This window comes from Entelurus aequoreus, linkage group LG04 (assembly GCF_033978785.1).
Source record: "Entelurus aequoreus isolate RoL-2023_Sb linkage group LG04, RoL_Eaeq_v1.1, whole genome shotgun sequence".
Lineage (NCBI taxonomy): Eukaryota > Metazoa > Chordata > Actinopteri > Syngnathiformes > Syngnathidae > Entelurus > Entelurus aequoreus.
In genome coordinates, this window is record NC_084734.1 from 27,974,991 (window position 1) to 28,001,004 (window position 26,014).

At 37.5% G+C, this 26,014-nt stretch overlaps 3 protein-coding genes across 5 annotated transcripts in view; 1 reads left to right on the top strand and 2 right to left on the bottom strand.

Annotated features, from left to right (window-relative positions):
• The window catches only part of fdft1 (farnesyl-diphosphate farnesyltransferase 1), a 50,167-nt gene extending 42,842 nt beyond the window's left edge, over window positions 1-7,325 (bottom strand). For 2 of the 3 annotated variants that reach the window (XM_062044502.1, XM_062044504.1), the window contains exon 1: window positions 4,045-4,456. In XM_062044502.1, the coding sequence (XP_061900486.1) occupies window positions 4,045-4,355 (311 nt within the window). In that variant the 5' untranslated portion in view covers window positions 4,356-4,456. Of the gene's footprint in view, window positions 1-4,044; window positions 4,457-7,113 lie in introns of those variants that run through there. The other variant, XM_062044503.1, reaches the window with a different exon arrangement.
• Window positions 4,019-26,014, top strand: part of LOC133648424 (nuclear receptor coactivator 7) — a 125,111-nt gene continuing 103,115 nt past the window's right edge. Inside the window, exon 1 of the mRNA XM_062044495.1 lies at window positions 4,019-4,435. The gene's annotated coding sequence lies outside the window, so the exon portion shown is untranslated. The remainder of the gene's footprint in view (window positions 4,436-26,014) is intronic.
• On the bottom strand, window positions 8,852-18,719 carry gata4 (GATA binding protein 4). The gene is made up of 6 exons (XM_062044505.1): window positions 18,042-18,719; window positions 13,238-13,404; window positions 13,043-13,168; window positions 12,888-12,969; window positions 10,621-10,790; window positions 8,852-10,548 (listed from the first exon to the last, which is right to left on the bottom strand). The coding sequence occupies exons 1-6, from the start codon at window positions 18,547-18,549 to the stop codon at window positions 10,423-10,425; spliced, it is 1,179 nt and encodes a 392-aa protein (XP_061900489.1). The 5' UTR covers window positions 18,550-18,719; the 3' UTR covers window positions 8,852-10,422.

Genomic DNA, 26,014 nt, shown 5'->3' on the forward strand with positions numbered 1-26,014 from the left:
AACTTTTTAAAAATATATAAGCTTTATGAACCTTGGGTTAGGTAAACGGTCTTTTGGGCTGAGTGATTGTGTGTGTTGATCAGGTGTTTGAATTGTATTGGCGTGTTCTATGGAGCTAGGAGCTAGCAGAGGAGCTAGGAGCTAGCATAACACGTACCGTACCGTACGTGCGCGTCACGTACGTAACTTTTTAAAAATATATAAGCTTTATGAACCTTGGGTTAGGTGAACGGTCTTTTGGGCTGAGTGATTGTGTGTGTTGATCAGGTGTTTGAATTGTATTGGCGTGTTCTATGGAGCTAGGAGCTAGCAGAGGAGCTAGGAGCTAGCATAACACGTACCGTACCGTACGTGCGCGTCACGTACGTAACTTTTTAAAAATATATAAGCTTTATGAACCTTGGGTTAGGTGAACGGTCTTTTGGGCTGAGTGATTGTGTGTGTTGATCAGGTGTTTGAATTGTATTGGCGTGTTCTATGGAGCTAGGAGCTAGCAGAGGAGCTAGGAGCTAGCATAACAAACATGCAGGTGTTATTATGCAGGATTAATTTGTGGCATATTAAATATAAGCCTGGTTGTGTTGTGGCTAATAGAGTATATATATGTCTTGTGTTTATTTACTGTTGTAGTCATTCCCAGCTGAATATCAGGTACCGTGAGTATGCAGCCTTGGCTGCTAAACATTCGATAACTTGACCGTATGTGCGCGTCACGTACGTAACTTTTTTAAAATATATAAGCTTTATGAACCTTGGGTTAGGTAAACGGTCTTTTGGGCTGAGTGATTGTGTGTGTTGATCAGGTGTTTGAATTGTATTGGCGTGTTCTATGGAGCTAGGAGCTAGCAGAGGAGCTAGGAGCTAGCATAACAAACACACAGGTGTTTTTATGCAGGATTAATTTGTGGCATATTAAATATAAGCCTGGTTGTGTTGTGGCTAATAGAGTATATATATGTCTAAGGCTGAAACGACGCGTCGACGTAGTCGACGTCATCGGTTACGTAAATACGTCGACGCCGTTTTTGTGCGTCGACGCGTCGCATAATGACGTCACACTACCGTCATGGCGAAGCGCAAAGCAGACGATCAAAGAAGACGATGCGAGCGGTGCGAGCGAGGGGGGAAAAGCATGCCAAAAGTGGTCAAAAGTGTGGGAGTATTTCAATAAACGGCCTAATAATGTTGTTGTATGCACACTGTGTCGAGCGGAAATGGCCTATCATAGCAGCACAACGGCTATGAACGAACATTTGAAAGAAAACCATCAACTAGTCAATCGTCCGCGCGAGCATACGTTGTCATTAAGGCTGAAACGACGCGTCGACGTAGTCGACGTCATCGGTTACGTAAATACGTCGATGCCGTTTTTGTGCGTCGACGCGTCGCATAATGACGTCACACTACCGTCATGGCGAAGCGCAAAGCAGACGATCAAAGAAGACGATGCGAGCGGTGCGAGCGAGGGGGGAAAAGCATGCCAAAAGTGGTCAAAAGTGTGGGAGTATTTCAATAAACGGCCTAATAATGTTGTTGTATGCACACTGTGTCGAGCGGAAATGGCCTTTCATAGCAGCACAACGGCTATGAACGAACATTTGAAAGAAAACCATCAACTAGTCAATCGTCCGCGCGAGCATACGTTGTCATCATTACACAAAAACATGAATGTGTCATTTGTATCTGCTAGGGGTGTAACGGTACGTGTTTTGTATTGAACCGTTTCGGTACGGGGCTTTCGGTTCGGTACGGGGGTGTACCGAACGAGTTTCTAAGCTAAAGTCTTAGCAAGCTGCTTTGCTCCGTCTGCCTCTGTCTCAGCACGCAGCATTGTCCCACCCACACAACCATCTGATTGGTACACACGAAGCATTATCAGCCAATCAGCAGTGCGTATTCATAGCGCATGTAGTCAGCGCTTCAGGGTGGAGCAGATAGGTGTTTAGCAGGTGAGCATCAGGCAGCGGACTCTCCCCAAATGATAATAAACACCTCCCAGTCAACTACTAGTAACATCACTATGAGCCAGTTGACCTTCTAGAAACTTAAACTGCAGCTCAGCTCACTCGCAATCCTGGCTTGAGGTGAAGGCTAATTAGCTCTCAGTTCCAGTCACATCGACCCCTTCTGAGCGCCTATTTTCAGCTGCTGGGAATATTGTAAATAAGAAAAGAAGCAAAGCATGTAGACATGCTAACCTTTCTTCATTACAACTGTTAGACACTCACTGGAATGAGTAGAATTGGTTATTGTGTACTGTGTTGGACTGGATGTTTATTTTGCACATTTTAAAAGCAATACTTAATGTTTACAGTGCTCCAGAATATTTAGATTGGCACTTTTTTGTATTGGATGTTTATCTTTATTTTTGCACATTTTAGCAAATAAGCAATACTTTCACTTTTGTTGAAATGTTTACACTGTTGTTACAGAATATTTCGTTTTGCACTTTTTTGTATTGGATGTTTATCTTTATTTTTGCACATTTTAAAGCAAAATAAGCAATACTTTTACTTTTGAAATGCTTATACTATTGCAGAATATTAAGATTTGCACTGGATGTTGACTCTTATATTTGCACATTAAAAAGCAAATAAGCTACTTTTAATTTTGTTAAATTTTAAAAGTTTTAAATGTTTACATTGTTACAGAATATTTAGTCATGTTGTTGTCAATGTTGACTGGGTGGCCATACTTCTTTTTTTTTGTAAATAAAAGCCATGCCTTTTGAAAAAACGGGCCTACATTTATTTTTTCATCTTCATTTTGAATAAAAAAATAATCGGTAAAAGGAAAAATAATCTATAGATTAATCGAAAAAAATAATCTATAGATTAACCGATTAATCGAAAAAATAATCTATAGATTAATCGATAGAAAAATAATCGTTAGCTGCAGCCTTATATATGTCTTGTGTTTATTTACTGTTGTAGTCATTCCCAGCTGAATATCAGGTCACCCCCGGCTCTCACAGCATCTTCCCTATCTGAATAGCTTCAACTCCCCACTAGTCCTTCACTTGCACTTTACTCATCCACAAATCTTTCATCCTCGCTCAAATTAATGGGGAAATTGTCGCTTTCTCGGTCCGAATCTCTCTCACTTCATGCGGCCATCATTGTAAACAATAGGGAACTTTGCGTATATGTTCAACTGACTACGTCACGCTACTTCCGGTAGGTGCAAGCCTTTTTTTTTATCAGATACCAAAAGTTGCAATCTTTATCGTCGTTGTTCTATACTAAATCCTTTCAGCAAAAATATGGCAATATCGCGAAATGATCAAGTATGACACATAGAATAGATCTGCTATCCCCGTTTAAATAAAAAAAATTCATTTCAGTAGGCCTTTAAGTATACTGGGAAAACCGGGAGGGTCGGCAAGTATGCAGCTGAGCCGCATCAGAGTGGTCAAAGAGCTGCATGCGGCTCCGGAGCTGCGGGTTGCCGACCCCTGCCCTAAAAAAAGGCATTGAAGCTTAGAGAAGGCTATGCAGAACGAAACTAAAACTGAACTGGCTACAAAGTCAACAAAAACAGAATGCTGGACGACAGCAAAAACTTACAGCGTGTGGAGCAGACGGCGTCCACAAAGTACGTTTGTACATGACGTGACAATCAACACCAAAATAGGAGCGCAAGACAAGAACTAAAACACTACACACAGGAAAACACAGAAAAACTCAAAATAAGTCACGGCGGGATGTGACAGGTCGTGACAGTAGACCTACTTTGAGACAAGTGCTATGGTGATGCATGGTTGGTTATGGTTTGAATTCATATCCGACAATTGCGACAACGACTTTTTACAGTCAACTGAGTTTAGTTTTTTAACGATTTCTGCTGGTGGTGTGCCTCCGGATTTTTTTCAACGCAAAAATTGTGCCTTGGCTCAAAAACGGTTGAAAAACACTGGTGTAGTTGAATTGCCCTGACTAACACGGTTAAACAGTATGCTTGACTATAACTGTATTGAATTTGACGGGCGTGCAGACCATGGGGACACCCGCCATGCTGGGAAGTCACAACAGTTTGTGTACTCACCTTAGCTCCCCATCCAAGGCCTGAATGACAGCTGCAAAACTCCTGCTGGTTTGGTTGAGGTAGACATAACACGTCCTCAGGCTGTCGCTCATGGACTCCTGGCACGACAGACAAAAGAAGACCGTGTGACGACTGAACCCCGCGGGTCTGAGGGCGCTGGAGGTCCGGGCCGCCTCCAGCAGGCCCCGCTCGCCGCGCCTCCAGCCCGCCAGGCGTGAGCGGGGAGCCGCTGGGCCCCGCGGTGCCACCGAGAGAGAGCGCTTGAACACGGACAGAGAGACGGGACACTTGCAGCACGCTCCGGCGGCCATGCGAGGAGCCGAGTGCAGCTCGGCTTTGGACTGGACGCTACGACGCAGACGCACATGTAGAGGACGCGCAGCTGAGCGAGGTGAGCTTCAACCTTGGGCGGGGGGGGGGGGGGGGGGGGGCAACAACACACACGACGTGCGTGCGCACGCTTCCATAGTGGAGCCCCTCCTTCCTGCACAACACTTCTGCTATGTTGCTGTTTATGGCTCCATGCTAATAGTTAGCCATACACACTTTTCAGTTACTACTAGTATAGTTCGACTCACTTTTTCCCCCACAAAGCTATTGCATTCTTTATAGTTGCCACACGCTGCTCATTTTATTATCTAGTGTCAGTTTTTGTCTTCCATTATGTTGCTGTGTCAAAACGGATGTCCCTAGTAGTATGTACCAAGCAATATAACTGTAAATAATTAAGCAATAAATAAATGACAACCTTCTCATGAATAGTGCCAATTAAAAATAAGAAATTATTGTGATGTTTGTGCAGTGAATGTATGGAGATATTTTTTTTATACAACCAAACAAAAATAATGGATTTAAATAACCCGAAAAAAATAAAATTAAAAAAAGGAGTTTCGGTTGCAAAAAAGTTTTGGGGTTACGACTACGATTCAAGATTTTTATCATCTAAACCGGTTCATTAGAGCACAGGTGTCAAACTCAAGGCCCGGGAGCCAGATCTGGCCCGCCACATCAATTTGTGTGGCCCCGCCACATCAATTTGTGTGGCCCCCAAAAGCGTGGAAATAATATGTGTAAATACAGTACCTTATCTTTTGTTAATAAATGTATTACAAAAACAAATGTACTGCGTACAATTACATATAATTACGCTTTAATAATCTCTAATGATAAAACAAAATATCATATATTTCAAAACAATGTTATTGTTCAAGTAAAGATAAATACTTGAATATCAGCTTAACTTATGATTTCAAAGCAAGTGATCCAACAAACTGTTCATGTAAAAATTTTACAGTAAACATTTTTTACGGTAAAGTCCACGTTCAATATAGAGTAATAATACACTATAAAACTCAACAACTACACTATAAAACTCAACAACTGTAGATTTTACAGTATAAAAAACTTGCATTAATTTTTACGTAAAAAAAACAGTGGTACTGTTTTTCCATGCCATTTAATTTAATTACATGTATTTTTTTATTTTTATATGCTCAAAAAAAAATGCAAATATTATGGTAAAATTGTGGCGACTGAGCTGCCAGTTTTATACAGTACTATCTAAAGATTTGGTTTTGTACAGCGTACATAAAAAAAGACAATTATACACATGTTTTATATATACACATTTATATTCATACTGTATATTATTCACTGTTAAACGCAGCCCTCTGAGGGCAACCATAACTGCCATGTGGGCCTTAATGAAAACGAGTTTTACACGCCTGCAATAGAGTTTGCCCATGCATAGTTGACGATCAGTCAAATCTACAGCATTTATAGGAGAAATAAACAATTGATAATAGTTTAGATAGTGCAGAGGTTCTCAAACTTGTTTCACCAAGTAAACCTCAGAAAAATAAACCTTGGCTTTCCAAGTACCACAATAATGACCAACAATAAAATACAGTAGCGCAGTATGCCTAAGTATTCCTTTAAAACAACTAGTATATTTACTATTTTTGGCCACCGTAACATTACACACAGTTTGAACAGTAACACTGTGATTCTTTGGCATACTACTAGTGGTACACGTACCACAGTTGAACAATCTTTGTAGTAATGTATACTGACTGGTCACTGTAGGTATCAATAACGTCACATGGATGTGCTCTAGCACTTGCACAGTGAATCAAACTCCTGAAGTTGATAGAAGAACATTTTCAAAAGGAGTACAGCTAGTTTTTCATTAAAGTAAACAAAACAAAGATCTGATTTGCGACTTTTTCTATTTAAAAAAATGCTAAACCACAGTCTGTGAGGTTCTTGGCTCTCACTCAAACTTGACTGAATAGAGGGAGTACAAGTCGTAACAAAGTTTTTGTATGTGAACCAGAGGAAGGATTATTGTCTTTGCAAAAGAAGCGCTACACCTCCGCAGCGTGTCCAATTTCTAGCGGATCGACTACAGCGCTGCGTCCCGACGAGCCTCGAACACATCACCCATGTCGAAACAGAAGAAATGATTTGTAACCAAACAAACATTTTGCGACCAAAAGTTTATTTGTTTGAAAATAGATATTTTTATTTCAGATAATTGTACCCCGCCTTCTGCCCGTGTGCAGCTGGGATAGGCTCCAGCAACCCCCGCGACCCCGTAAGGGACAAGCGGTAGAAAATGGATGGATGGATAATTTTTAGTTTTTGGTCTTTGTATGGTTGTAAAATAAGGGACATCAATAAAGTACTATCTATCTACATTTCTCTCCATATGAGTGTACCTAATGTTGTGGCCATATAGTTTTTAAATGACGACATCTAGTGGCACATAAGTGCTACTAACGGGTAGCTTGCCTTGTCCGCTTAAATGATGCGGTTTGTGACTGCGCTGCAATACAATTTTACACATTTAAATTAATTTGAATGCAATGAATGAGTTGTCAATATGTTGTAGATATTTGAGTGGTTCCTATCCGGTCGTATAGGCGTCAGAACGGTAAGATTAGCGGTCAAACGTGCGCACAGCGTCTCTCTGTCGGTGTGTTACGTAACATTTTGTAATGGGATTAACATCATTATCTTGCTTTCGCTTTCTGGATAACATTTGATCGAATCGTGTTCTGTACTCACGTAATCCAATTTAGGCATGACCGCGCTACAGCCTCCCATCTTAAACTTGAAGAGGTTGAAAATCTCTTCCGGGTGGCCCAGAGACTTGAGGACGTCCATGTTGCTCAAAATTAGATCCCTAGTCGTGAACGTGTGCGTGGGGTCTACTGCCGAAAATGTACACACAACGAGAAGCGAAGACTTCTCATTTCCCTCATATTCTCTCTGCTAAGGCCAGATCGACCCACGCCTCTGATTGGCTGGCGGCGCATGGGCTCAGCGGGTAGTAGCCAATGAGATAGCAGAGCGACTGGTGTGATAGCCCGCCTCTAAATACGTCACCGGAGCTCGGCTTTTGATTGGCCTTTGGTTGGTCCTTAGGTTTGTACAGTATATATACAATGCTGTGATTGGTCAGTTGATGAGAAACTCTCTCCCCCGCCACTCCGCGAGACAGCCTAAGTAATATCTTCCAATACAACATTTGCGTAGAAAATATATTGTTTTTAATTGCCGTTTGTAGTGGTGTTAAACTGAATGGGATCTTTCTGAGAATTGTTTCTAATATATTGGTGACCTTATTTAGCTTAGTAGACACGGCCAAATATTGAAATATTTTCCCAATACAGCAGACAGTAAACTACAGCAACTAACTATGATGCAGGGCAGTTCTACACTGATGCATACTAAATAGACAATATTATATATGACTAGACCATGAATTATTTTGACTCATATGTATATATATATATATATATATATATATATATATATATATATATATATATATATATATATATATATATATTGTGCAGTATTTGTGCTTGGGTCCTATTTTTATGAACACTAATGTACAGAATGTACATGAAAATAAAGAATGTGGGATTTACAATATTAACTATGAACGATAAAACACTGAATATTGACAACATATGAGAGTCACACCCCCTCTCGATCGATATATTTTACAATAAAGCGCAACGCAACAAAAATGCAACAAACACAGCGAAATATGAACGCAAAGGGTAAAAAAACCCCACCTACAATCTGATATATCTGATACATCACTAAGCTTTAGAACTTTCTTGTAAAAAATCTTCTTCCATGTTTGTCCCTGACACCCACATTTCAGGCAGGCTGCTCTGGAAACACTCTGTGGAAACGCTCCCCACCCACACTGCTTGGTACCTTGTCTGAGCTGCTGTGACTTAGATTACCATAGTAACTAATTAGATTACCATAGTAACTAGTATATCATGCAAAAGCGTAGATTCCAACTATTGAAATACTTTGTATAGTTCATTGAAAACATCACTGCACATCATAATGGCAGCTACAGTTTTGATCTAAAAGATCTAAAACAAATTTTTTGGGAATGCCCGGCGGGCCAGATTGAAAAGCTTAACGGGCGGCATTAATTTGCCCAGGTCTGGTCTAGACTCTCAGGTTGTGCATGTAATGGCCAGTGAACGTTTAACTATGATTTCTGTTTTGCAGCTACCCTTGAATTACACGAGTCTGTAGAGTGCTACACAAAGTGCGTGACATTGGACGTACTCCTGCATGTGCAACTGATAATTTAGTAGGTGTGTTAACTTTTTAGCACACACCACAATGGCATACTCAAACTTGTGCATCATTGTCTTCGTGAAGGCAGAATTCTTAGTATAGTTCTTGAAACAAGAATAACTTGAGTATGCGTTTACCTTCCCTTTATTAAACACAAATGTACATTTCTACTTGTACACCATTTGCATCGTGTACCATTGAGTGGCCTGTTAAGAGCCCCAGCGGCACCAGAGAAGGTATATTAGGTAGTATCACGTTCGTGCATCTCAATGCAATACTGTATAGCACTAATAAGTGAATTACACAATTATACTGGAGTGGAGAGCCTTTACATATATGTATATCAAGTTGCAAATAGGTATTTAAACGCAGCACAATATAACACATTTACACAAAAAATACTGTACAGACATGACACACAACCCCTAAAATGAAGGTTACACAGAATGATATAGAACTTAATGTCTGTAGCGGTTGCGCCTTTAGAAATAAATATGAACAGAGATTTGCAGTGAGGATATGGATAGTGAGAGGGAGCAGCAGCCTTTTTTCTCCAGACAGTAGAAAATGATACAAGGGAAGCAGAAAATAATTCCTACTCTTGTCAAAGTTTGAGTTAAATTGTAAAAAATTATGCATATGTTGTCTTAATTATTTAGATAATCCATGAATTTCCTAGCAACTCAAATAATCATTTTAGAATAATCTTAAAACGGGTACGAGTACTACTGGTGGCACACAGGCTTCATGTCAAGGTACTCGAGAACATCAGAGAGATTGTTATAAATAAAACCTATATTAGAGACACATGTTTGAAGCTATACCTTCATGTAAGCGATGGTAGTAAAAACCTCTGCTTAGAAATATGACAAATATTGTGTAAGTAGGTGGTACTTTAACTTAAGAACCCTGATCCAGAGTATACTACTGCGCTATAAACTTATACATGTAAAGAGAAAGCGCATAAAACATCTTGGACATTGGCGTTTGAAATTAAAATAGCTATTTATATTTGGTAACACAAATGCATTTGGTCCACTTTCATGTGTCATTTCAAGCTAAAAGATACGCATGATCCACGTTATATTTTAAATTGGATGCAAAGGATATGAAACTTTGGGCTTCACTGTCAGGGGCGCCGAAAAGGGGGGGTAAAGGAGACAGATTCTAGGGGCCCATGATGGAGGGGGGCCCAGAGAGGCCCCTAATGATGATGAAATTATAATGTTGCCGCTGTGTTGGGGGCCCTGTAAAGATTCTTTTCATGGGGCCCAAAATCCCTAGCGGCGCCCCTGTTCACTGTACATCCATAAATAAACATGGCGGATGTTATAATAACAATAATACTATAATTTGCCATAATTTAAGCATATTGCGCTTTTTTCCCCACCACAAAGCCTAAATCTTCAAATAATTTAGTTGTTTTTGGGGTTTTTCAAACAGGCTCAGGTTAACGTTTTTCGTGTGGGTGAAATCTACAGTGCATCCAGCAGAGGGAACCACTTGCTCACATCGTCCACGTTACTGTTTGCATTGTGCAACTGCACTGGCTTCTGATGTTATCAATTCAAGAGTAGACGCTGTGTCAATACTGACGCGTATATTGAACTCTGACCTGTTTTGGTGTCACATATTGAGCATAAACCAACTGTAAGATATCTAAGTCAAGTAGACCAGGCAGGAGTGACACAACTTGATTTGTACATCATCGAAAATGTTTTTTTCTGCTCTTCATTCGTCCTGTGAGGGATCTGCCGGGTTCTAAGCCAGGATGAGGTTATTCCACGGCTCGGCTTTTGAGCCTGACGAACCGCCGTGCCCCCCTGGGGACATTTTAAGGGGAAGAGCCCCCCCTTGAGCCGCCATGTAGGCCGGCAGAGCTGAGATCTGGAGTTCGACACACAGACAAACATGATCAGACGCATTGGAAGGAAATGATGACGTGTTTGTCAATCCCACCTGTGTGTGCATGCCGTTGTGCGTGTACAATCTGGACGTGTCTGGTTCCGTCTTTATCTGCCGGGCCTCCTCTGACATGGAGGAGGCGCTGGAGGACGAGGAGGATGTGATGGAGGCCCGGTGAGTGCTGCTTGTTGGTGTCATTGGAGTCCCCTCGCTGCCTGGACCCCCTGCGGTGCACCACATGAGAAAGGCTTTCTTATGACTGGGAGTTGTTTAATAACATTCCAAATCAGGGCCATCAAAATGAACGAGTCAACTCATGTTAAGTTAAGTTAAGTTAAAGTACCAATGATTGTAACACACACACTAGGTGTGGTAAAATTTGTCCTCTGTATTTGACCCATCCCCTTGTTTACCCCCTGGGAGGTGAGGGGAGCAGTGGGCAGCAGCGGTGCCGCGCCCGGGAATCATTTTTGGTGATTTAACCCCCAATTCCAACCCTTGATGCTGAGTGCCAAGCAGGGAGGTAATGGGTCCCAATTTTATAGTCTTTGGTATGACTCGGCTGGGGTTTGAACTCGCATGCAATAATCACAAAAGGTATTTATGTATATTCGCAGATTAATCACACATTATTTTGACTGCACATGCTTTTATCTTAACCGTGGATGGATATCTGAAAGGTTGTTATACGGTCAGTGATCAGGTCAATGCGTACGCTAGTCCAAAGATGAGTGAGGAGACTCCGACTGGTGTGCTCGCTGGTAAATTTTACTTCAAAATACATTCTGACTGAACTGTAGCTCACCACCATCAATGTGTGAATGATGGGTTCTCCGTTCTCTGTGACGCGCTTTGAGTGTCTAGAAATGCGCTATATAAATTCCAGTAACAAGTATCGAGAACATTTTTTTGAGTTGAGTTGAGTTTGTGTTTAACATGATACATCACAATTTCCAGTTTCTCTATTCAACATGTTCGAAAAGGAGTAGGAAGAAGCAGAGCTTATTTAATCCTACCCCTTTTCCTTTACATGGCAGTCGCTAAAACTTTTGTTCACTTCGTGTTCTCAATTTATTCACAATATACTCCATAACGAATAACATTAAAAATAAATAAATAATAATTAGTGAAGTAAGTTATATTTTAAAATTGATATTGATTTATTCTGACAATGAAATTACATGTGTGTCCAAATATTGGTCTCTTGTAAATTGTTTAAAATTATGAAAGTTAGTAATTACCTGTGTTTTTACTCATGATGAGTAATCAAAAATCAAGACATAATTGTAATTTTAAAAAAAATCCGTAATACTTATAGTATGTTACACTGTAATATGTGTGTTTTTTTACTTTGGTAACTTTAAAAAAGGCCATTGTAATTATATGAATAATAATTATGTATTTACAAAATGTATTTTAACCTCAGAAAATACAGTATGTGTAGCACTCAAGAAGACTATTCTCCAAATGTTTACTCATTAGTATAATTACACTGCAAATGTAAAATAAATAGGGCAATAGAATTTGTTTATTTACATTTATGTTAGCTACCTCTCTTTGTTCATAATGTATGTTTTCTGCTGGATCTACTCTCTTTTTTATGCTGCCCTTTTTTTGCTGCAGCTGTTACATATACTGTAATATAGTACATGGTATTTGGGATTTGTTATATATTGTATATATTATATAATAATATAATATATCAGTATATATTATATACTGTATATATAACATGTAAATATTACATACCGGTATGTTATATTTTATATTGCTACTATGGTACATTTTTAGTCTACTTAATACCTGCATTATCCTTTCCATTCTTACCCTTTCCATCTTTTGAAACTGAGCTACTGTGTGGAACAATTTCCCTTGTGGATCAATAAAGTTTGTCTAAGTCTAATTTGATTGAGTGAGGAACATTGCATCCATATCAATTTGCAGTTAAGTTACCAAATTTTAGGGATGCTGAAAAAAAAAGATTCACATCTTAATCGTGAATCTCTTTTATTACATATTTTTCAAAAAAATGGAAACGTTTTTTAAATTTAGTTTTTATAAAACCATTTTAAAGAAGTTGTTTTACTAGCGTATTTACGTTGTATGTCAGCAGCCAAAAGGAGCTCTTGTAACCTGTTTTGAAAATGTTTAATTTTGTATACCTGTATATCAATCGAGATATTGCGAGAATAGGTTTGAATCGAGAATCATGTTGAATCGAATTGTCCATCACATCCCTATAGCCTACATGGTTCCTTGCCCTATAAAAGGCTTCTTATGTCATTTCGCATCTTTTAAAATTGAATAACTTTGAATCTAACCAGTTTGGGTCTTGCTCAGGTTCTTGGGTTTGCGTTTGCGGGTCTGGATCCCCTCTTTCTTCATAGCCAGAGGTCGTGCGACCTGCCAGGATGGGTGTGTCACAGAGGTAAACAAAACAATATTACCGCATTTCTCTGTTTTGTTGTTTCTTTACCCCGTGGAGTTTCATGTATAGGCCACAGGCGTTGCAGACAGGCTCTCCCTCTGAGTTTCGTCGCCAGAGGGTGGTGGTGGTGGTGTGACAGTTGGTGCACGACAGGCCAACCCTCCTGGAGGCCGACTGTGTTGAGAGGTGGGCATGGGACACACGTCACGTTGCTATCAGAGACACGGTCCTATTTATACCTACCAGTCGTCTCTGGGGTTTGATGAGAGGTCTGTTGATGCCGTTCATCTTGTGGTAGAGTCCGCAGGCGTTGCACAGGTAGTGGCCCGTGCCGTCCCGCCTCCACAACGGCGTGGACATGGCCCCACAGTTGACACATTCTCGGCCCTCTGCGAAGTCGTCAAATAGATCTGACCATGGAGGACAACAAGTGTGAATTTGTTGTCACCTATAATCATCACCTAATTCCCCCAAATATCAATCAATCAAAGTTTACTTATATAGCCCTTAAACACAAATGTCTCAAAGGGCTGCACAAGCCACAGATCATATCAGTCTGCCCAGGATTTCGCTGCCTTTTTGTGTGATCGTTGTGGCCTAAAATGTCTGAATTTGTGACCGCGAGTTTAGAAAGTTTTGAAAAAAGTTGCAATGTTTTGAGGCCTATTTTATTTTTCGATAACATTGAATCTGCTTATGATTTTATGAATTTGTTATCCATGTTTTAAGTGTGCCTTGTAACTTTGACTATAAAAAGCACCTTATTTCCACACAAATTGGAAAACAAATACTGTATTAAAATTGTACTCGTTTTATATCACACAAACTCAAAAGTAGACACTAAATGGCAGTAAAAGCACATACTCAAGAGCTCATTATCAAATTACTGTTTGAATTAATCATCCCTAATAATAGTAATAATTGTAATTACAGAAAGAAACCCCACCAAAGTCATCTTTATTGTCTGTTGTCTACAAGTTGCAGACTTTGTGTATGTATTACACTCAAAGTGTTTTTGAACTGGTGACAGTGATGTATAGCGGTAATTTTTGTTGGTAAATGAGAGGGGATGAGAGATTATCATCACACTTCAACATCTCTAACGTGTAAATGCTGCCTTTATGCTAGGTCAGCATTGCAAATGAAAATCTGTTTCTAATTGCCTTATCCTGGATAAATAAAGGTTAAATAAATATACAAACACATGTAAACTTGGAAGTGAGGACATTGATGTGTCGCTAAAAGTTTATATGCTACAGTACATTACTCAGAAAAATTTAGCACTGTAGACGGAAACCGAAAGTAAGTCTGAGCTGCCTGGGAGGACGGCAATTGGACAATAAAGAGTTGTTATATTGTTACACCTCTCTGTTCCTGTTTTGTCTTATACACAAGAAACAAACATAAGTTTGGATTTGACAGTTGGCGTGCACGTATGGGCGCCGCTCGTATGGGCGCCGCTCAGACAAATGGGCCCTAGTGAATAAATGTGTGTGTGAATGTTGTCTGTCTATCTGTCTGTGTTGGCCCTGTGATGAGGTGGCAACTTGTCCAGGGTGTACCCCGCCTTCCGCCCGAATGCAGCTGAGATAGGCTCCAGCACCCCCCCCCCCGAAATGGACAAGCGGTAGAAAATGGATAGATGGATGGGTTTTTGCATTGGGCAAAGATAAATTACATAATTTGCGGGGATTGCTTGATTTGGAATTAATTGGCGCGATCCGGACTGAAAAGTATTGCAGAGATGAATTTTACAAATTTAAAATAACATCTAATTGCAAAACACATTTTTGAGGCAAACGCTATCAGGGACGCTGCTAGTTTTTGGAAAACAAGTAGTGGACGACAAACAGTACTGCAAGGCGGACTATACCCACGTCAATGTTGGCAACAAAAGTACCACGTAACCGAAGCAACATTTGTGTAGCCACTGTGATTAATCATGATTAATCCAAGTTTAAAAGTGTGATTAAAGAATTAATTGTTCGACAACACTAAAGTCGCTGCATGTTAATTGGTTCCAGGCCTGACCGTTGTAAATGTATTTCCACAAAGGCAATTATATATATATATATATATATATATATATATATATATATATATATATATATATATATATATATATATATATATATATATATATATATATATATATATATATATATATATATACACACACACACACAGTACAGGCCAAAAGTTTGGACACCTTCTCATTTCAATGCGTTTTCTGTATTTTCATGACTATTTACATAGTAGATTGTCACTGAAGGCATCACAACTATGACACCTGTGAAGTGAAAACCCTTTCAGGTGACTACCTCTTGAAGCTCATCCAGAAAATGCCAAGAGTGTGCAAAGTAGTAATCAGAGCAAAGGGTGGCTATTTTGAAGAAACTAGAATATAAAACATGTTTTCAGTTATTTCACTTTTTTCTGTTAAGTACATAGCTCCACATGTGTTCATTCATAGTTTTGATGCCTTCAGTGACAATCTATAATGTAAATAGTCATGAAAATAAAGAAAACCCATTGAATGAGAAGGTGTGTCCAAACTTTTGGCCTGTACGGTATATAGGAATTATAAATTATATATTTTCATAGCTAGAGCATAAAAAACCTGTTTACGATCTTCAAAATACCATTTTGAATATCATGAGTGCCCTCTGAACATGAAATAACACCCACATAGTCATCTTTACACTTGGTAAATCCCATATTAATGCCGTCTAATGCTGAGCCAGTCAGCAGCCACAATATTGAACAGCGCTGTGATTGGTTTGGTCTTTTCTAGTGGCCAATACCACTTTAGTATTAATATGTGTAGTTCTTTTAGCCATTTTAATGCATACTTTTTTTATTATTTAGGTAAAAATAAATGATATATGCTATAAAAATAACTGAAGCGCGGTGTGGCGAGGGACCGTGCACTCTACTTTGAATATATAACTGCTAAGCATAATAAATGAGGTTTTAGCCTCTTTTACAAAATGAAAAAAAAAAAAGCCCCCCAAACCTGAATGACACACAATTAATATAGATAAAACATGGATATTCAATTGCGTATAATCAAAAATAATCCACAGCAACCCTGTAAATAGTCAAATTTAAATATGTTTTATCGTTTGACAGCACTAAATCTAAACTGTAGATTAAAAAGCGGCACGAATGGCGCCTGGTACTCCCTGCAGTTGAGTTAATAAACGCATTGGGACCCTACATGTCAAAAACATGTGTAGCCTTCAGTTTTTTTTAGGTTTAGAGAAGAAGATTCTTAAAAGTATAGACATTGTTTAACTTTTTTTTTTTTTTTGATTGTGAATTGATTGACCAGCTCAGCCTGTAACATAATGAAAATAGATTTAGCCAAAAAGTGCACATTTCAGCCTAGAAACATCCGTCACAACTCTGTATCTAGTCGAAGAGGCTATACTGTACTTTAAAAAAAAGAAAGAAAAGAAAACCTCATTTAACCTGCAGAAAAGGAAGCTGCTGGTGTTTAGTGGATGTGTGCACCAGAAGGAGGTGCAGGGCCTGCTGCAGGCCTCCCTGTTTATCTTCTTGCAGCTCCACAGCTGATAAAGAAGGAGCTGCAAATAGAGCTCCATCACATTGAGACAAATAGAGACTCCGAGTCTCGCTCACTTTTCTCCCACAGATAAGGTGACGTCTCGCCTGCACCGCATGCGGCCCACAATCTCCATAAGACCGTAGTCTGGCCCTGCTGCACTTTGTGTTGAACATACCCAATCCTTACGATACATGAAATAACACTGCCTTTATTTTAATCTCCTTTAGATATAAGACGATCCGATCCAAGGCTGGGAGCAAAACAAAAACAAGATAAAATAACCTTGAGCCTGCAAGCTAAGGTAGCCAACACATCAATACCCTTGTTGCACTATATCACTATTTATGAATGTCGCTGGTCACCTTATCAGAATGTTTTGTCATGATTTAAAAACAACCCTTTAGCAAAAGATGAAAATATGACGTACGCAATAAAAAAAACCCCACTTATATAGGTCCTATTTGAGCATCATGTCATTTCAAAATTCCACTGTTAAGAGGCTACTTTAGTGAGCAGAGTGTGACTGAAATCATTAGATCAGAGGTCAGATTGGATCGATTCTCTTATCACTTTAACACTCTAACATCTTTTTTTCCCATTAAGGGGAGCATTTACATAAATCACACAACACAAATGAGGTGCAAACATGAATTGTAGGTGGTGTGATGGGATTATAGCTAATAATTTGTAATTAATTTACACCCATCCAGAAATAAATCTTATCACAGTTATTTGTGAAAGCTATATGACTTAATTGTATCACTCTATTTTATTGTCAAACTGCTGAATTATTTATGTTTTGGAATTATTTAGATAATGTTACGTCTTCTTTTAAATGTTATAAGTGATAGCGTTACAATTTCTGTCTCAGACTTAATTCAGACTTAGACTTGGACAAACTTTATTGATTCTCAAGGGAAATTGTGGATCAAAATATTAAGGTAACCCTATAACTGTACTGTAGCATTAAAGTGATCAATTACTGTAATTTGTTGTCCAAGTCTAAAAACTTTTGTCAATTTCCATATAGTTGTATGCCAAATAATAATAAGCTCATTATAATTTTTCAATACGGGGTTCTGAAAAACTGAAATTGGATCAAATTGACATCGAAACTAATACAGAATTATAATCCATTGGGCCTGTGGATAATTTAAACAGATTTATTTAATTTAACTCCAGAACAGTAGGTTTTATATTTTTTAAATCTGTTCAAAAGATATAAAGAAATTGTTACATTTGTGTTACTTAAAAGTAAGTGTCATAAATAAACCAAACATTATTTATAGCTGTAATTTTAAATGTGTAATTGTATCTTATTTGTGTTACAATAGTATCATTTTATTCATAAGTGATGGATGAAAGTTAATTTAATTTAGCGTATTAAAAATGTGACTACTTCTGATGTTAAAAATGTTAAATTAAATTTAACCCGAATAATTTACTCATTTGTATATAAATAATAATTTTGCTCACCTATATTTGGGTGCCGTGTTGCGCCAGTGGGACACCCGTTCTGCAGGCCGTGCAGCACTGGGCTATCGAAGGGTGACGCCGACCACGTTCCGCCCACGTTCGGGCTCATGTAGGCCGGGTAGGGGCTGTGGTACGACCCGCCGAGGCCCCGGGCGCCGTAGTGCTCTCTCCCGTTCGCGGGGATGCCCAGCGGGCCGCTGTAGGAGGCCGCTGCCACCTGCTCCCGGGCCGGGGGGCTTGCGGAGAAGCCGAAACGCGGAGACACCGGGGAGTGGTTGTACGACGACACCGACTCGGCGCCCGGTTGAGCCCAGGCGGAGTGACTCGACGCCGGCGTGCTGGTCTGCGACGCACCGGGCGTCTGCAGGTAGGGCAGGGTGGGGATCATCGGGGTGACGACCCTGGTGGTGGGCACGTAGACCGGGGAGGCACCCGAGGAGTTGTGCAGGAAGCCGGCCTCGTAGGAAGGGTGTCCGTGGTTGGTGGTCATGATGCCCGGCTGGTACATGTCCACGCCTGGAAGATGCACATCCGTCTCAGGGTGGAATTAGGAGGTCAAAGTTTGGATACACGAAACTATAAAATAGATTAAAAAACGTGCTTTAGTGCGTGCACATTACACTGAAATAAATGCTGCTGCTGTTGTCTGCTCCACTGCAGCGATTTAATCTTATCAAATTAAGAATGAAGTGAAGGAAGAGAGAAAAGAGGAGGAGTGAACGATTTACCTCGATCAACAATCTCTCTCTCTCTCTCTCTCTCTCTCTCTCTCTCTCTCTCTCTCTTCTCTCTCTCTCTCTCTCTCTCTCTCTCTCTCTCTCTCTCTCTATCTTCAACATATGGGAACACTTAATGATCAGAATATTGCTAATATTGATAACTTGGAGGAGAACATATGTTATTCCCATAGATGGCATGTATCAAAAGATACACAAAAATCATAGAAAAGTGTCCACATATTCAAACATTATTAATGCTGTTGAAAACTAGCACTGTTTTTTTGAATTTTTATATATATATATATATATATATATATATATATATATATATATATATAGTACTGGCCAAAAGTTTGGACACACTTCTTATTTCAATCTGTTTTCTTTATTTTCATGACTATTTACATTGTAGATTGTCACTAAAGGCATCAAAACTATGACACCTATGAAGTGAAACCCATTTCAGGTGACTACCTCTTGAAGCTCATCGAGAGAATCGATCGACGTCCCACTGGGGTGAGTTTTTCTTTGCCCGTATGTGGGCTCTGTACCGAGGATGTCGCTGTGGCTTGTGCAGCCCTTTGAGACACTTGTGATTTAGGCTGTATAAATAAACATTGATTGATTGATTAAGAGAATGCCAAAAGTGTGCAAAAAAGTAATCAGAGCAAATGGTGGCTATTTTGAAGAAACTAGAATATAAAACATGTTTTCAGTTATTTCACCTTTTTTTTGTTCAGTACATAACTCCACATGTGTTTATTCATAGTTTTGCCATGTAAATAGTCATGAAAATAAAGAAAACGCATTGATTGAGAAGGTGTGTCAAAACCTTTGGCCTGTACTATATATATATATATATATATATATATATATATATATATATATATATATATATATATATATATATATATATATATATATTAGGGCCGCAAATCTTTGGGTGTCCCACGATTCGATTTAATATCGATTCTTGGGGTCACGATTCGATTATAAATCGATTTTTTTCGATTCAACGCGATTCTCGATTCAAAAACTATATTTTCCCGATTCAAAACGATTCTCTATTCATTCAATACATAGGATTTCAGCAGGATCTACCCCAGTCTGCTGACATGCAAGCAGAGTAGTAGATTTTTGTAAAAAGCTTTTATAATTGTAAAGGACAATGTTTTATCAACTGATTGCAATAATGTAAATTTGTTTTAACTATTAAATGAACCAAAAATATGACTTATTTTATCTTTGTGAAAATATTGGACACAGTGTGTTGTCAAGCTTATGAGATGCAATGCAAGTGTAAGCCACTGTGACACTATTGCTCTTTTTTTTATTTTTTTATTATAAATGTCTAATGATAATGTCAATGAGGGATTTTTAATCACTGCTATGTTGAAATTGTAACTAATGCTGTTGTTGATAATATTCATTTTTGTTTCACTACTTTTGGTTTATTCTGTGTCGTGTTTGTGTCTCCTCTCAATTGCTCTGTTTATTGCAGTTCTGAGTGTTGCTGAGTCGGGTTTGGTTTTGGAATTGAATTGCATTGTTATTGTATTGCTGTGTATTGTTTTGTTGGATTGATTAATTAAAAAAAAAAGAAAATCGATTTTTGAAAAATGAGAATCGATACTGAATCGCACAACGTGAGAATCAGGATTTGAATTCAAACCGATTTTTTACCACACCCCTAATATATATATATATATATATATATATATATATATATATATATATATATATATATATATATATATATATATATATATATATATATATATATATATATATATATATATATATATATATATATATATATATATATATATATATATATATATATATATATATATATATATATATATATATATATATATATATCATAATAGTATTTTTTCCTACCATTTACCCATAAATTCTTAGGATTATTAGAAATATGTTTTATTTTGTAGGTTACCTTCTGGGGTATACATAATTTATTAGCAGTTTAGTGCCACCAGGACAAAACAGTCTGCAGGTGTTAAAAAATAATGGATTAATATATGTGTATATATATATATATATATATATATATACATATATATATATATATATATATATATATAATTTTTTTTTAAAAAATTTTTGTTAATCAATCCAACAAAATAATACACAATAATAGCATAATAATACAATTCCAATTTCAAAACCAAACCTGGCCCAGCAACATTCAGAAAGCAATCAACAGAGCAATTGAGAGGACATACAAACATGACACAAAACAATCCAAAAGTAGTCAAACAAAAATGAATATCAACAACAGTTAATAACAATTCCAACATAGCAGTGATTAGAAATCCCTTATTGACATTATCATCACAGCCATTTATAAAAAAAATAAAATAAAAACATTTAAAAAATGAATAATAGTGTTACAGTGGCTTACACTTGCATCGCATCTCATAAGCTTGACGACACTTTGTGTCCAATATTTTCCACAAAGATAAAATAAGTCATATTTTAGGTTCATTTAATAGTTAAAACAAATTTAAATAATGGATCCCATATTCCAATATATGACTCATTATTATCTAAACTAAATGCAGTTTTTTTCTACTGATATCATTACCATAGCTTGTGTATACCAGTCAGTATGAGTTGGACTACCAACATCTATCAATTTTTTTTAATATTACCTTTTGATTTTTTTTTTTTTTTTCAAAATATTTCAATCAACTTCAATTATTGCTAACATGTGATGATTTTGTTTTTTTAAAGTTAGCCCTTTGAATGCCCATTTGAACTCTATTAAACTATTTTTATATACAACTATATTTTCTTTTTTAATTTGAGCCATCATCCATTTACTGTTATATTTTTTTAAATTTAAGGCTGATGTTGATTAAGAGATTTGACACAAAAAATATACACTCATATAATTGTGTAACTCTTATACTCTTAGAAGAGATAACTACCAGAGGTCCGTTTCTGGCGGTACTTATTATTTCGCAGTGTTGTAGATGTTAAAAATAATTTGAAATTAAAATATTACAATTGAACAGTTGTTCCATTCGGTTAAGGCCAAAAATTTAGTAGGAATTTACCTGAAAGGACAAAAAAGTCCCCAAAATATTCTTGAGGGTTGAGCATACTTTTGATGTTGGAATGTTTACACGTACTTGTGTTTTTGTGCCTCAGCTTAAATAAAAAAGGGTAAAAATAGTTTAAAAAAAATGTTTTTCTCCAATTAGATTGTAGTTGTTTTTAGCCCCAGTTACATCATTTTCATAATGTAATTATGGATATTGCAAATTTTAGTATAATATTATTTGGGTATACATTTTACAGCGTATCAAGGAATTGCACTGCAACATACTGCAGGGACTTGATATTTTGGTGTTCCGCACATCTAATCTATATAGTTATCCAAAAAAGACTGCAGTTGCAGTGCGGGTCAAGGCAAATAGTGCAATATTGCCTCAGTGGAAATGGGGAACTGCCATCAATGTGTAACTGCATGCTGATAACAGCTGCTGGCTAATAATATTTGGTGTGCGTTTTCACATGTTAGTGCCCATGCGGGTATCTTTTGAAGGCGATTAAACGGAACAAGTGCATTTTAGTACGATGCTCCCTTTTCTCTGCATCTACGTGTATGAGCTGCAGAAAAAGGTTGAAAAGTTTATGATAATACTTCCCAAAAACAGAGTTCATCCTTTATGCTGTTATTGTACAGTACAGTGTGTTTGCACATGTCAGGGTGTATCACTGACACTGGCCAGACTCACTGTGTCGTGTGTGTGTGTGTGTGTGTGTGTGTGTGTGTGTGTGTGTGTGTGTGTGTGTGTGTGTGTGTGTGTGTGTGTGTGTGTGTGTGTGTGTGTGTGTGTGTGTGTGTGTGTGTGTGTGTGTGTGTGCGTGCGTATTTGTGTGTGTGCATGTGAGTTTGGGGGTGGGCCCGGGTGTGTGTGTGTGTGGTGCATAAAACTTGCTGTCGCTATAAGACTGAGAAGGTGTTGGATGAGTAACTTGATAGAAATGTGTGTGTGTGTGTGTGTGTGTTCTTGTATTTATACCCTTCTTGAGACATCAACAAGGAAAAATACCTTCCATATGAGGACCGGTGAACAAGTTAGGACCGAAATCATGGTCCCAATACGGAAAACCATTGCATCTAATAGAGAGACAAATACTAGAGTCCGTGAACATTGCTACAAATTCAGGATTTTTGGTTGATATAATGTGCATACTAAAGTAAACATTGACATGTGTGATCATAGGATGAACAAATACACTACGGTACTAAGACTATAGTGGCCATTAACACTTAGCTTCTATAGCTGGGTTGCCCAAAGTTCGGCACAGGGGCCATCTGTGGTCCGTGACTCGTTTGTCATCTGCCTTAATCACATTGCAAAAAACAAAAAATAGAGATCTCATTTGCACCCCTGGTGGTGAAAACTTTTGTCACAATATTGCCCATTTTTTTGTTGTTCTTGTAAAACAGTGACATTTTTTGAGTAAAATTATGACTTTCGTCATAATTTTGCCAAGTAAAGTTCCGATTATTATGATAATATAGCCAACATTTTACAGTTTTCTTATACAATTGTGACTTTTGTCGAGTAAAATTACGACTCTTTTCATAAAATTGCCAAAATTTTAAGCTTTTCTTGTAAAATTGCGACTGTTATTGAGTAAAATTCCAACTTTTATCATAATATTACACATATGTTCAGTTTTTTCTTGTAACATTTTGACTTGCGTTGAGTAAAATTACCACTTTTATTATGCTACTGCCAGAATTCTAAGTTTTTCTTTTGAATTTGTTGTGACATTTTTTGAAATTCTAACTCATTTTTCACAACAAGCTTTTTTATATTTACATAGTTTGTATATATTATTAATGTTGTTAATACAAATCTTTTATATATATAGAAAAAGTGATCCTAAAGAGGTATGCATTTTTCAGAGGTCTCAAGAAGGTATCAAATGCAAAAGTGTGTGTGTGTGTGTGTGTGTGTGTGTGTGTGTGTGTGTGTGTGTGTGTGTGTGTGTGCGTGTGTGTGTGTGTGTGTGTGTGTGTGTGCCTGCCCGCCCGCTCGCGCCCTCATGCTTCCTAAACAGCAAAATAGTGTCATCATTTTTATTGTTTACCACTTGATAGAAGTGTGTGTGTCTGCGTGCGCTCTTCTTCCTAAGTAGCACAATAGTTTAATAACTTCAATTTATTTGTAAATTCTACATGCTATAGAAGCGCTTTATTTAAAAGGTTATTGATACCTATCTCCAAATAGTAATATTGTCGCTTTAATGTCATGGTTACCGCAATAGCAGGAACTGGAACGGAACAGCGAGCTCCCTTTCCACAGTGCCGTGCATTCCAGACTGCATTGCTGATTAGAAACTGGGAAACACAAAGTAAAAAAGTGTCTCAAATGCAATTCTTTGTTCATTGGTTTTAAGCGCAAGTGAAAAATTGCATCCAGCTGTAAAAAAGAAGGTTTTTGAGTCCTGCAATAATCCAAATGTTAGAAATGTGTGTGTATAATGTAGTGCACTCTTACAACAGAATACAACAACAATAAACAAAAAAACAGCAGAAGCTCCAAAAGTGGTCAAATTAGATTAAAATGTGTCGTATTTAAACACAACTTTAAATACACCTTTTTATTTTTTTAAATAGTCTGATTCATGGTCAAACTTTTTAAAGTGATGTTTTACCATTTTTAAATGATGTATACGTGTATAAATATGTTAACTGCTGGACATGAATACAGAATGTCAAAAGTGTAGTATTAAAAAGGTGTGTGCGTGTGTGTGTGTGTGTGTGTGTGTGTGTGTGTGTGTATGTGTGTGTGTGTGTGTGTGTGTGTGTGTGTGTGTGTGTGTGTGTGTGTGTATGTATGTGTGTATATATATATATGTATGTATGTATGTATATATATATACATATATATATACATATATAAAATATATATATATATATAAACTAAAAATATGCAATATGTACTATTTATTACTATTTGTTTGTTTTTAGATAGGTTTTACTTCTGCTCCTGTATATAAAAACCTGCACTGCAACAAAACACTTTCCCCATTGTGGGATGAGTACAAGTCTATGCTATCCTATCCTGTTAACATCCAAGCGTAAAAAGAAGTTAACCAGTAAGTTTGAAAAGTAAAGAGGTTCACCCTTTGATGGCAATGAGAAGAGCAGATTGCCAAAGGCAGGTCAGCGTCTTGCAGCCTGCTTGTTAGTATTCTCCACAACTGTCATACAAGTGCAAAAAGAAGTCAACCGGTGTAAAATACAACTAAACCAACTCACCCTTTGATAATGAGTAGAGAGGAATACTAAAAGTGGGTCTTGCATCTTGCTTGTTAGTATTTTTCAATTGTTTGAAAATGACAAGCGGTATAAAATGGATGGATGAATGAAAATGTGAAAAATTTAAAAAAAATAGTTTTCAAAGCTCACAATGATTTTTTATGATTCTAATAAAAAACTCTTTCATGACCCTGATGCTTAAGCAATGATGACCTTGTTTGAGACGTATGTGAAATTGGTGATATTAGGAAGGTAGTAGTTGTACAATTTAGTAGAAAGATTGCAACAAGAGAAGACAGTAGACACCACTGCTTTATAACGACTTATTGCCTCTATTGTAATATTTAATAAGTGTCTGATCAAACTAAAATAAAGTAAAATGACTCATCCTTTGATGAGACAACTGGTTAGTTTAGTGTATCAACTGTCATTAAAGTGTAAAAAGAAATTAACCAATGTATGATCAAACATAAGTATTTAATCAGTGTCTGATCAAACTAAAATAAAGTAAAATGACATGATTGCTAACAAGAGGTAAATTTAATGCATCATACCTTTTGGTATTTTCAACTTTCATTCAAGTGTAAAAAGAAGTACTGTGAACCAATGTCTGATCCAACTAAAATAAAGTAAAATGACTTTTCCTTTGTTAAGACAGGGTTGCTTAACAACAGGTCAATTTAGCGCATCATGCTTGTAGATATGGTAATAGGAATGTAAATCACAATTTTATTCCGATTGTTGGGGCGATGATTCCTCTCAGAATCTATTCTTAATTCAAACTGATTCTTGCAATATTTCATTTGGTACAAACATTATAGTAAAACCTTTTCAAAACAGGTTGCAAAAGCTCCCAATGGCTGCTGAGGTATGATGTCTACTCTCAGCCAGTAATAAAATCATTCTTATATATATATATATAGTTTCATAATACACCTTACGGT

Bases quoted from the DNA above. Each gene is read 5' to 3' on its own strand.
- gata4 (XM_062044505.1), bottom strand. From the start codon at position 18,549: ATGTACCAGCCGGGCATCATGACCACCAACCACGGACACCCTTCCTAC. The intron at 10,791-12,887 runs GTTAGATTCAAA...GGTGCACCGCAG, and splicing joins CCTGAGCAAGACCCAAACTG to GGGGTCCAGGCAGCGAGGGG. The intron at 10,549-10,620 runs GTGGGATTGACA...GTCGAACTCCAG, and splicing joins ACAACGGCATGCACACACAG to ATCTCAGCTCTGCCGGCCTA.